At 34.8% G+C, this 12,596-nt stretch overlaps 1 protein-coding gene across 3 annotated transcripts in view; it reads left to right on the forward strand.

Moving 5' to 3' along the window:
* Sec6 (Exocyst complex component Sec6) overlaps nucleotides 1–12,596 on the forward strand; it is a 478,173-nt gene that overhangs the window by 251,458 nt on the left and 214,119 nt on the right. For all 3 annotated transcript variants that reach the window (XM_090405049.1, XM_090405048.1, XM_090405050.1), the window contains exon 12: nucleotides 8,498–8,564. In XM_090405049.1, coding sequence (XP_090261175.1) covers nucleotides 8,498–8,564 — 67 coding nt within the window. The remainder of the gene's footprint in view (nucleotides 1–8,497; nucleotides 8,565–12,596) is intronic.

A 12,596-nucleotide genomic window follows, 5' to 3' on the forward strand; every position in this document is an offset into this window, starting at 1 on the left:
CAGAGTAACTCCAAGGTATTTGGGGTATTCATTAAATGTAATTAGTTGATTGTTTAGCTTAATCTTTGGTCTCCACTTTCTGAGGAAATGGTTATTAATGGTAAATACATAAATTTCTGATTTAGTAGGGTTAATTTTTTTTTTTTTTTTTTTTTTTTTTTTTTTTTTTTTTTTTTACAGTTTGTAGATAAACTTTCAATGGCTTTAAGTGACATTCTGCTGTTTCTAAGTTGTTGTGAGCTGAATTTTGCCAAATTATCAGCAAACATAGCTATCTTTGTTTCTTTATTTATATTTTTGTCTAAGTCATTTAAGTAGATGGAAAAAAGGAGTGGGCTCAAAATGCTGCCTTGAGGGAGTCCCTGTCTTATTTTCACTTTCTTGGAAAAGGTATTATTTATTCTAACTTGAATTGTTCTGTTTCTTAGAAAGTCATAAATCCAGTTTAGAATTTTCCCTTCTATTCCAATATGGCAAAGTTTGGAAAAGAGTTTCTGCCTCCACACCTTGTCAAAGGTATTGCTAAAATCTATAAAAGCTGCACTGGTAATTTGGTAGGTTTATTCTGGAAGTTATCGTGAATTGACTGGGTTAAGTAGAAAAGTTGATCAGTTATTGAGTGATTTCTTCGGAAGGCAGCCTGAAAATGTGGTAGTATATTGCTTTTTTTTAGATAGTAATTCAAACGTTGGAATATCATTTTTTCCATCAATTTGCCTGGAATTGAAGTCAGTGAAATTGGTCTATAGCTTCAAAATTGGTATGATTGCTGTTTTCCAGCTTTTTGGAGCTTTTCCTTGTTTTAGGCTGTTGTTGTATATTTGAAGTAGCCAGTCTAAGGCTAGGGGAAGAAGATGCTTGATCATAATTACCTGTATGTTATCTGGTCACATGATTTATTTATATATTGTCTCTCTAAGGCATCTCTCAATTCAGAGATTGTAAATAGGTCCCAGAATAATTTGTTATTATATTTTAGGGAATTTGATAGTCTTTGCTAGTATTCATCTCTAGTTTGCTTATATTTTGAAAATGAAAGGCCAAGATATTTGTGATCTCCCTGTCTGCAATTTTGATATTTCCATCTGGGTCTTTTAGCATGTTAGTCTCACTTGCCTTTGGTAGGTCTCTTTGTAAATTAGCAGCCAGTTTCCAAAGTTTAGTATCTGAAGTGTTTGGATTTAAGTTGTGACAAAATTTTTGCCACCTAGTTCTTTGTAATATATAATTTTTTTGTTTAATTTCAGCATTTATCTTGTTGTACTCAATCCTGGTTTCTGGAGAGCTTCCAATTTTTAAGATGTTAAATAGTTAATTTCTTTTAGTTATTTTGCTGGCAAATTCCTGGTGAACCTTTGTGTAGTTAGAAATAACTTTTCTCCTCCCTTTAGGATAGTATCTTCCAAGTTATGTAGTCTTTGTCCAGGTCATCATGGTATGTGTGATCGTTCAGCATTTTGTTTACTTCATACTTGTATTTCTCCCAATTTGTCTTTTGGAAGTTCCAATGATATTTTCTTTTTTGGGTGGGTTTGATCATTTTGGTTCAGGGTTAGTTAATATTGGGGTATTGTTGCTTCCTACTGGTTCTAAAACAAACCAAATAGCTTTGTCATGAAGATCTGGAGACACCGCAGTAATATCTAAGGCTTTTTTTTTTTTTTTTTTGTACCATAAGAATGAGACAGATAAGTGGGTTCTCCACTGTTGAGAGTTATTAGTCCTGTTTCATCTAAGAAATTACTCAGGTTTTTCTCCTCTTGAGTTTATTTCCTCAGAACCCCATAACAGGTGTTTGCTATTCATGTCTCCTAAGATAATGAAGTTTTCTTCAATGAGATGGGATAGGCTGGAAAGATTTGGTCCAGGTTTTTAAGAGGATGATAACAATTGAATATGTTTAATGGCCTTTTACTTGGCTCCAGTATTTGGATTCCTTGTATTTCAGTTCCTTCTGCTAATGTGTCTCTAGTTCAACAACTTTATATGACAAGTTTCAGATTAGTGTCAGAAGCTGGAGGGCTTCTGACACTAATCTGAAAATTTTGGTCAGTAGGCCTAATAATAATCTCCTCCATTTTGGTCAGTAGGCCTATCTTGTCGTATGATGCCATAGTTTTTATTATTTAGTCTGCTGGTTTGTCAAAGTTTGGTTTCCTGGATGCAAATAATATCAGCATCATGTTTGTCAGCTAGTAGTAATAGTTCATTTAGTTTTTCTTTGCTTGCTGGAGTAACGATACCATTTAAATTACATTGGATTATATTGATATTTCTTGGAATAGGTGAAATGATTTGCTCATTTCTCAACTCTGACATTATTTCCAAATCAAGAGTCATGTCATGCTGCCCCGTACATGGTCGCATAGTTATAAATTACTAAACATTTATCTCCATGACGGGAAAAAAGAAATGCTGCTGATGTTAGATTATCCAGAGGGCACCACAAGGAGGTGACAATCAGACTTTGCCTTCTGACTTCAACTATGATAATATAAATTGAAGGAGGAAAGAGTATAATGGCAAAATGGAAATGGAATTTATTCAGTTACTAAGGGATAATTGCCTGAAACAGCATCTGATGGAAGGGATCAGGGATTTGAATGTTGGATCTGGTAATAGCATCAGAAGATCTATCTATAACTGCAGTAGCAACTCTATCTCTGAACAGGGCAAGTGACCATGTAGTCTTGTCCTAGGAGGTTGCTGAACATACAGAAATTTCAGTGAAGAAAGAGTTTATCTGGAACCAGAAAGCTTGCAATTTGACAAATTTAGGAGGCAACTTGGAACAGTATCATGGCATAAGAAACTACATGCAGTAAATGTCATTAGTGCATGGAATGTGGTCGAGGATTGTTGGAGTGAGGCAGTATCAGGAGGATAAACTGAGTAGGAATTAAGTGGATGACTAGCAATATAAAGCAGGAGCTGCAAAAAAAAATAAAGCATTCTGGAAGGAATATAAACTACAAGGTGATCAGTACTCATGAGCAGTATAAAGCACAAGTAAGAAGGGTAACTAGTGTGGTACAGAAGGCTGTATCAGATTTTCAGAGAAAATTAGCTAAGCAGTCCAAAGTAAATCCAAAAGAGTTTTTTTCACTATGTAGCAAGTAAGAGAAAGGATGATTCTGGAAAGATAACTTTACTCAGTGCCGATGGTAGGAAAGGGATAGAAGCAGAAGAAATAGTTAAGTTACTAAGTGATCACTTTGCAAGTGTATGTCATAGAGGTGCTGACTTTGCAGTTACTGAAATGACAGAGACTGATGTGAGCATTGAGGAAGATGAACTGGAGGCATTCAGTATATTGAAAAATATCAATGTGAATGCATCACGGCCTGAATGGTTTGTCTGCATTCTCGTGTGCTACAAGAATGTGCAAGTGAACTTGCAGTGCCTCTGAAGAAGTTGTTTAATCTTGGTCTCATCTCTGGCAAGGTTCCATTACATAAAGGTGACTCTAAGACAAGTAGCAAATTACAAACCAATTAGTATCTTTGGAGGTTAAAGTATTGGAAAAGTTGGTTAAAAGTAAAATTCAGAAAATTGTGGATAGGAATATGATACTTTATAGGAGGCAGCATCATTTGTAAAAGGTAGGTCCTGCTTCAGTAATTTATTCACATTTTATAATAATGTGACAGCAGAATTGGATAAAGGAAATGGCTACACCATGATACTGCTGAACTTTACAAAGACATTTGACAGAATACTACATGGAAAACTATTACATAAGTTGAGCAAATGAAAATGGATATAAGATTGGTGGTATGGATGGGGGGGGGGGGCTGACAGATTGACATCAGAGTGTCTCCCCCGTATTTATGGACTCCCAAAAATACATAAGGAAAATGTGCCATTACGTCCCATAGTGGATGGCATTGATTCTCCCACATACAAACTAGCTAAACATTTGGCCAAAGCTCTCACACTATCTGGCAACACACCTTCACACATAAAAAACTCAGCCCACTTCAAAGCCAGCATAGAAAACCTTACACTCAAACACACTGACATAATGGTCAGTTTTGATGTTTCCTCCTTATTCACAAATGTCCCACTCAAAGAATCCTTAGAGCTAATCCAAGCTAAATTTCCTCCCGATACCACAGCCCTATTTCAGTTCACAATGAACTCAGGCTATTTTGTTTGGCAAGGAAAATTCTACAAACAGATAGAGGGGACAGCCATTGGTTCTCCACTCTCCCCACCCTTGGCCAACTTTTATATGGAGACTTTTGAAGAGAAAGCCTTAAACTCTGCCCCACAAAAACCTACCATTTGGCTTCGCTATGTTGATGATGTGTTTGCTATTTGGCCACATGGCTCCGATGCACTCCTCTCCTTCCTAACACACTTAAACAACCAACACCCCATAATCAAATTCACCCTGGAAGAAGGAAAAAAAACTGCCTTCCTTTCTTAGACACACTAGTCACCCGCCAGCCTGATGCAACCTTGGTTTTCTCAGTCTATAGAAAACCCACCCATACAGGCAGATACATTCACCAACAATCCCACCACCCCTCCTCGTAACAATATGGAGTCATTAAGACACTACACAACAGGGCTAAACTTATCCGTTCAAATGACAATGTCCTAACCACAGAACTAAACCACATTCTCAACACTTTCTCAGCCAATGGCTACCTCCCCCCCCCCACCCAAAAAAAAAAAAATCCAAAAAATATTGTAACCAGTAAACCGCAACTCCCCCTCACAACAAGGATTACTCTAAATCCATCACCATACCCTATATCCGAGGCACCTCGGAAAAAATTACAAAAATCCTAAAAAAACATGACTTAACTTCTTGTTACGGAACATAAAAAATTGGCATCCCTTACCCGCTCTACTAAAGACCAACCTCCTCCCCTAGACCTACCTGGTGTATACCAGGTTCCTTGCAGCTGTAAGTTGTCCTACTTTGGCCAGACAGGCAGGACAGCAAATATCAGAATTACAGAACACAAGGACTACATCCGGTTTCACCAATACAACCACTCTGGTCTTGCTGACCATGCGCTGGATACCTGCCATAGAATACGGTGGAGAAAAGCCACGATAATACACCATAGTAAATACAAATATGAAAGACTTTTCATTGAATCAGCTTCAGCCCTAAGAAATGATCCAAACCTCAACAAATTTGGCTGCATGAGACTGTCTCAAATTTGGGAAACCTACATCAGAAGACCTTCAGCCTGATCGCTCAAGAATACCAATATTGCCCGCTAGGGGGGGGGGGGGCACCATCAGGACTTTAGGAGAAATAATGGCTTCGTGCTTCGTCCTCACTTACTGTTTGTTGTGCTTCGTGCATGTGTCTTGTTCTTAAGTTTCTTGAAAATGGCAACGTGACGCTGCAGAAATATTGAAGTATATTAAAATTTATTTTGATGTATATCCTAGTTGACGTTGCAATTTCCTTAAATTATTTAGTAAAAAAAAATAAAAAAAGGGCAGTGTGTAGTGGGGTGGAATCAGTGGTGTAGCTAAGGGGGAGAGGTGGCAGTCTGCCCGGGCACACTTTGAACCTTTTTGAACTTTTGCAGTTAATTCTAAAATACAGTCTCAAGAACTCAGCTCCAAATATTGCAATACTACTGCGAATTTTCCTCACAATTGCTGTAAGTGTTGCTAGTTGTGAGAGGAGTTTTTCTAAATAAAATTTGATTAATTACCTACATTACTATGAAATAGGCATCGCCAATGTCATCGACAATTCTGCTAACAGAAAAGGAAGAAAAATAATATTTTAGAATGTTGAAATTAAAGTTTTACTTCAAAAATAAACATACTGTTTTAATTTATTTCCCTATACGTCGTTTTGACTTTTTGTAGTATTTTGGTGTGCACTGAGAGGGATGGCAACAGCTCTAGCTATGCCACTGGGTAGAATCAAGGTGAATGATGACAACTAGTGGAGTGCCATGCTCCAGGGCTTTGCACTAGGACCACTGTTTTTTAATTTGTGTATTAATGATATAGCAGAAGATTTGAAAGGGAATATTCAGTTGTTTGCCAATGATGCAAAACTAGAGAGGGAGGGCAATATATATGATTGAAAGTTATAAGTTACTAAAGGGATACTATAAGATTGATACAGAAGAAATTTTTTCAACACATAGGGAGTAGGAGGAAAACAAGGGGTCACACTTGGAAACTGAGTGTGGTTAGAGGATGTGCAGACTAGGTTCTTTTCTTGGAATGTGGTGAATGAGTGGAATGGATTGCCAGAGATGGTTTGAGCATCCCAACAGTGAATAAGTTTAAGGAGATGTATGATATCTATTGTGTTAATGGATAGAGTGAGTCTCCTGCAATGAGTCTTTTGCTCAATGGAGTGCCCATATAAATAATAATAATATAATTTCTTAATGTCTTACTCGCTTCAGTGCATTGGTGTTTCTCATTTTGCCATTCAGCTTTCTTTTCTTTCATATGCTCCTTTAAACACCTCTCAACTTTATTTAATTGATGCATCAGATATTTAATAAGTTGTTTTAATCTTGAGATTTCAAAAGTTGATTCATCTTCAATATCTGCATATTTCTCTTCATTGGGGAAAGTCTTATTGTTTTCAACTTACTATTCATATTTATTCTTGTGCATTTTTGGCACCATTTTATGGTACTGCTACATGAAATATAGCAAATACAATAAGAACATGAAAATCAGTAGTAATGTACTCTAAAACATGAAATTTTCTAAGAAGAAGGAAAAAAAAACATTTAAACAGATAAGTCACACTGTTTTACAATAATTTTAAATAAACAAACCTCTCACAACAGTGTAAAATCCAACTTCCCTAAAAACTGTTTGGTGCTACCCAGAAGATGGGTAAAAATGCTAGATACTATTCATTTAATAGATGGCCTCATCTCTCTCGCTCTCACATACTGACTTCAGTATGTGAGAGCGAGAGAGATGAAAATAACTACTGAAAGCATAAGGTAGAGCCAGAACAACTATAAGAATAGTTGTTCTGGCTCTACCTTATGCTTTCAGTAGTTATTTTCATCAATGCTATTCTGTTGAATTGAATATCATCTTTCCTCTACATTTCTTTAATCTTGTAAAAACATGAGCGGCTGCTTCTGGTTGATATCCATACATAGTTTAGTGGCAGTCTTACTGAACCAACCTTTCTTTCATTCCATCTACTTGTTCTATTGACCAACCTTCTTCACTGTATTTCACTAAGGAATACAATCTTTGGCTGTTCAAGAAGTACATTACAGGTTCTTGTTTCTTCTTAACCATTTGCCCAAACATGATGCCATTGTGCTATAGGTTTTGTAACCCCTCTTATATATGGATTAGTATTTTAAAAAAAATAATAATGCTAACCTGTGTCCAGTGACTTGGTAAGATAGTATTATTTATGAGTCAAGCATTTTATTTATGTTGTGTCCATACACAAGAGGTTGGTTGATCAACCTATAGTACATTAGTACCATGTATGGGTAGTGGGTTGGAAAAGGAGAAACTTGTTTACATTTGATTTAAATGACTATAAATTGTATTCCTTGGGAAATACAGTAGGTGGGAGACTGTTCCATAGTGCAGCAGTTGCAGGGATGAAGGAGGAGGAAAAGAAACTTGTTCTGTTTGTTTCTAGGTGTACTTTGAAGAGATGTTGAGCAGCAGCTGCATGTGTTCCAATGAGTTTAGTACTGAGTGGAGGAATTATTGATGTTATTTCAGATGAGCATTTGCCATGGAAATATTTGTAGAATATCCATACTGCAGAAACCAAACGTCTGTGCAAAAGTGAGAGGAGAGAGTTGGTAAGATATGGGTCATTAATAAGTCTAATTACTCTCCTTTGTATTGAGCAAGCATTTTGAGAGAGCTTTTAGGGGCCCCCACCAGTATGGCATCAAATGGATATCCTATCATAAACACAAACAAACTCAAAGATCCAGTAGAACAAAGTGCAAAATAAGGCTTATATAGTGCAAGTTCAACTATCAAAAAAAAAAAAAAAAATTTTTAAATCAGTTATAAGATGAGTGGATAATCAATAGAAAGAGGGTAGATATTTTTGTTTGAATCCCAACCATAAAAAGTTGTAAACCTATAGTACATTAGTAGCATGGATGAACTAAGATTATTTATTTGATTTGTTTTTATGGTCCCTAGAGAAAAAACATTGAATTTTTCAAGCCTCTAGTAATAGCACAGTGGTCTCACATGAAGCAGTGAAATTCATCTCTCACCAAAATTGTTGTATGGACTGCTTACTGAAATTTAAAGATACTTTTGTTTTGAGAATTGCTGAATGATGCAATATTGCACTTTGTCCAATTTACATGTCTGACTTAATTTAAATATGCACAGTGATTAATACTGATTGAGCACATTGCCTATGACTGACCTCAGTTTCATGCTCTCTCTCTCTCCCCTCTTATATATATATATATATATATATATATATATATATATATATAAGCATATGTGATATTTACCTTTAATTTCTTAACAGATATCTGAATACATTACGAAATAATTACCAAGACTGGATGAAGAATACGCTGGCATCTGATATCAAGGTATTTTGCAAATATGTTAATGGATATATATATAGAAAACTCAATTAATTCTGGAATGACAAGCATCTATGCAAATGAAGTCTCTAAAAATGAAAATCCCTTTTGGAAACTGCTGATTTTAGTTTTCTGTGTTGCAGGTGTTTATTACAACATTGCAGCCATCCAAGTAATGAGTTTTTGCCATTATTGTAAGTTTCACTCTCAGACCCTTCTTTGTTATAACTGCTGATAAACTTGAAATAAATCTGAAACAAAGTCATAATACCCATTCAGAAGATGTTTGAGGAATTTTTTTAGGCCTTAAATAGCTTTTTTTCTCTTATCACATGAAGTATAGCCATTCTCAACGAATAGCAAATTTATGTTGTCTTGCTGCATGGGGCAATGGGAGAGGATTGAAATTTTAATGGTATTGGACCATCATAATATCCAGTACACCCATTAAGGATATACAGTAAGGATCCATGTCACGATCTGGTCATATGATGATTTTTCAATTATGACCAGTACCCATTTGTACGATGCTGCATTTGCTCACATGGTGTTTTGTGTCATAATGCTGCCATGAATTAACCAATGTGCAGTTTTTATGGGTGGGCTAAAAGTTCATTTACAACATCATTGTTTGCTGTCTTTTTCTTTTTCATTTCCTTTCTTTTTCTGTGTTTTGCCACGAATTATAAACTGTTCATTATTTTATTATTGTTCTCTTTTTCTTCTCTTCAAGGATTAGGCATATGCCTGTCTGGCTTCACTAGTCTTTCCATCTTGCAGCTGATTCCCTGTGGTCTATATCTATCCACATCTTTTGGTATCCAATATCTTTATATTTGCATAAATAGATGCTCTTTCCATTTCTCTCTATACTCCTTGATCTTTTCATTTAAGTTGTAAATATCTCTTCTGATGCGTTCATTTTTTTGTATGGTCCAGTTTTGTGCATCCTTTAATTGCTCTTAAAAATCTCATTTCTGTAGCTTGTATTTTACTTCTTACTTTTTAACAGTTCGTGTTTCTGAACCATACGATAGAGTGGGAGTGGCCATTACTTTGCAAAATTTAGTTGAGTTGCTCGTCTTTTTTTTTTTGTTGTTGTTTTTATTCAGTGTCCTAATTGTTCCACGGATTTTCTGAAATTTCTTTTTATTTTTTCATCTACATCTTTTAAATATATTATACAGCCTAAATAATTAAACTGTGTAACCTGTTCTATTATTTTATTTTATTTTCTATTTGCTATAAATATACTTTTTTTTGACTATAAATATAATTTTTGATCTAACATGATCTTGACCTTTAAATGCTGTGTGACTTGTTTTCTTTTGTGAAATTTTTAAATTGTATTGTTGGCTTATTTCGTTTAATTCATAAACTGATTTTTGAAGTTACATAAACTGAGTTTTGAAGATAATTACATTACAAGACATCTTCATTGTCTTGTAATGTAATCTGACCATCTGTACAGCACTGCACAGATAACAGTTCTGGTTAACCAGATATCTTGTTTTATTGTTGTTTTCCATATTTTAATAATCTGATCTCTCTCTCTCTATATATATATATATATATATTTTTTTTTTTCCCCAATAGAGTTGAAGATAAGCTCCATCCCTGTCCAATACCTTGATTAATTTCATTCTCTTCTGTTAATTTATTACCTAACTGTATTTTTGTATCTTTATATAAACTTTGTATATCTTGTACTGAATGTGATGGATATCCTCTTGTTTTTTCATTATATTGCATAATTTTTCTCTGTGTATTTTATAAAAAGCTTTCTCATAATCTAATCTCATAATCTTATAAAGGCTAGATGAGTCTCGAAATTAAATTCTTATCTTTTTTTTTTCAATAATTTATTTTAACATATATTGTCTATACACAATCTTTCATGTCTGAAACTAGTTTGTTCTTCTGAGAGCAGATTGGTTGCAATATTTCTAAGACTTTTATTCAGGATTTTACTGTAAATTTTGTAACCTGTATTTAATAAACTTATTCCTCTGTAATTTCCACAATCATCTCTGTCCTCTTTCTTAAATATATATGACCTTAGCTTTTGACCAACCTGATGGAATCTCACTTTCTTCCAACAGTTATTTATTAATTTTAGGAATCTACAATATAAATATTCTCCTCCATATTTCCAAAGATCTGTATTTATGCCATCTAATCTAGTTGATTTTCTAATTTTTAATATTTTTATCTTCTTTTAGTTCTTCTAATCTAATTGGTTCTATATTAGTACTAATTTCTTCATTGTTATTTTCTCTTATTAAATTTGGGTCACATTATAAATTCTTATAATGTTTCTCTCTATTGTTTCTCTTGTATAATGTTGATTTGTGCCGTATGTCTTTCTTCATTGTTTAGTTTCCTTAATATTTATAAGCTATGTGTTGTCTTCCATGTATGTCTTCTATTTTATTACTAAATCTGTTCCAAGAATATTGGTGAGCTTTCTGTACTATGGTTTTAGCTATATTTCTTTTGTTTTTTTATATTTCTTCTGTTTCCTTTGTTTTTGAAGGAATGATTTGTATGTCATTTTTTTTTTCTTTTATTGCATTTTCTATATCTGTGTTCGAAATTTGACATGTTTTTCTTTCAAGTATTTCAGAGGCTGCTTTATGAATTTTTTTTTCATTTTTCTCCTATATCTTCATTGATTTTGGCTTCTTTTATATAATCTGTTATTCATGATTGATATAGCATTTTAATGCTTTCTTCTTGTTGTAATAGATGTGCTTTGTATGTTTGTTCCTTCTTTTTTATTATTTATTTACTTTCTCATTTTGTTAGTATTTCTAAACGAAATTACTATGTAATCTGAAAAAAAATTATTTCCTCTGTATATATTATTATTATTACCCCAAGACCTCATGGAGTCAAAGACTCATCTGGGAGGTCCTTTTATCACACACACACACACATCTCATCATACCATGTCTTAAACACAAACAAACACTCTTTATACAGTTTCCAGGGATGACCTCTGGTTCTCCCCTGATCTCCCATTATTCTCTGTAGAACTTTTCCACCATTGATCTTATAACAACCCCTTATCAACTTGTAGATCTCTATCATATCTCCCCTCTTCCTCCTGTCCACCAGACTCTGCAAATTACATCTTCTCAATCTTTCCTCATACTTGACATTCCAGAGGTCAGAAACTACCTTAGTCAGTCGCCTTTCCAACATCTCTTCATCCTTCTGAAAACCCGGTGACCAAATCTGGGCACAATAATCCATGTGTGGCCTAATCAAAGCCTTATACAATGGAACAAGAATCTCTCTACCTCTACACGTCAGTGTCCTTCGCATCATTCCCAGAAGCCTTTTGTTGTCTTCACAATTTTGGCGATGTGTCCCCTAAATTTTAAATCCTTATCCACTCTCACCCCCAGATCTCTTATTTACTCTACCTCCAGCAATATATTCTCACCAAGCATAATCTCTGCATCCCATCTTTGTTTTCCAAATTTTAAAACCTTACATTTTGCAACATTGAACTTACATCCCCATTTCCGTGCCCAATCACTCAATTTATTCACGTCTTCTGCAAGGCCACAACATCTTCACTACTCTTTATGGTTCGTCCCAACTTTCATCATCTGCAAACAACTGAATATCTCCATCCAAATCTTTGCCAATATCATTAATACACAAGTTAAATACTAATGGCCCTAAAACAGACACCCGAGGCACTCCACTAGTGACTTTCCTTTTCCTGGATATCGCACCCCTATGCACAACTTGTTGATACCTATCAGATAGCCAATCTCCAATCTAATGCACTAATCTAATATCCAACCCCATCTGCTCTAGTTTGACTGTCAACTTATGAGGTACTCTATCAAAAGCTTTTGCGAAATCCAAGTATATTACTTTGTATCCTTCTCCTCTGTCCAAGGAAGCAGTCACTTTATTGTAATAAGTAAGTAGATTACTAAAACATGACCTCCCTTTAGCAAATCCATGCTGTCCATCAAAGATTATACCATTGTTGTCAACCCAACTCTGGATCCTAGT

This window comes from Typopeltis vanoorti, chromosome 15, assembly GCF_054136105.1.
Source record: "Typopeltis vanoorti isolate ZY-2024b chromosome 15, IOZ_Tvanoo_1.0, whole genome shotgun sequence".
In the NCBI taxonomy this organism is placed as follows: domain Eukaryota; kingdom Metazoa; phylum Arthropoda; class Arachnida; order Uropygi; family Thelyphonidae; genus Typopeltis; species Typopeltis vanoorti.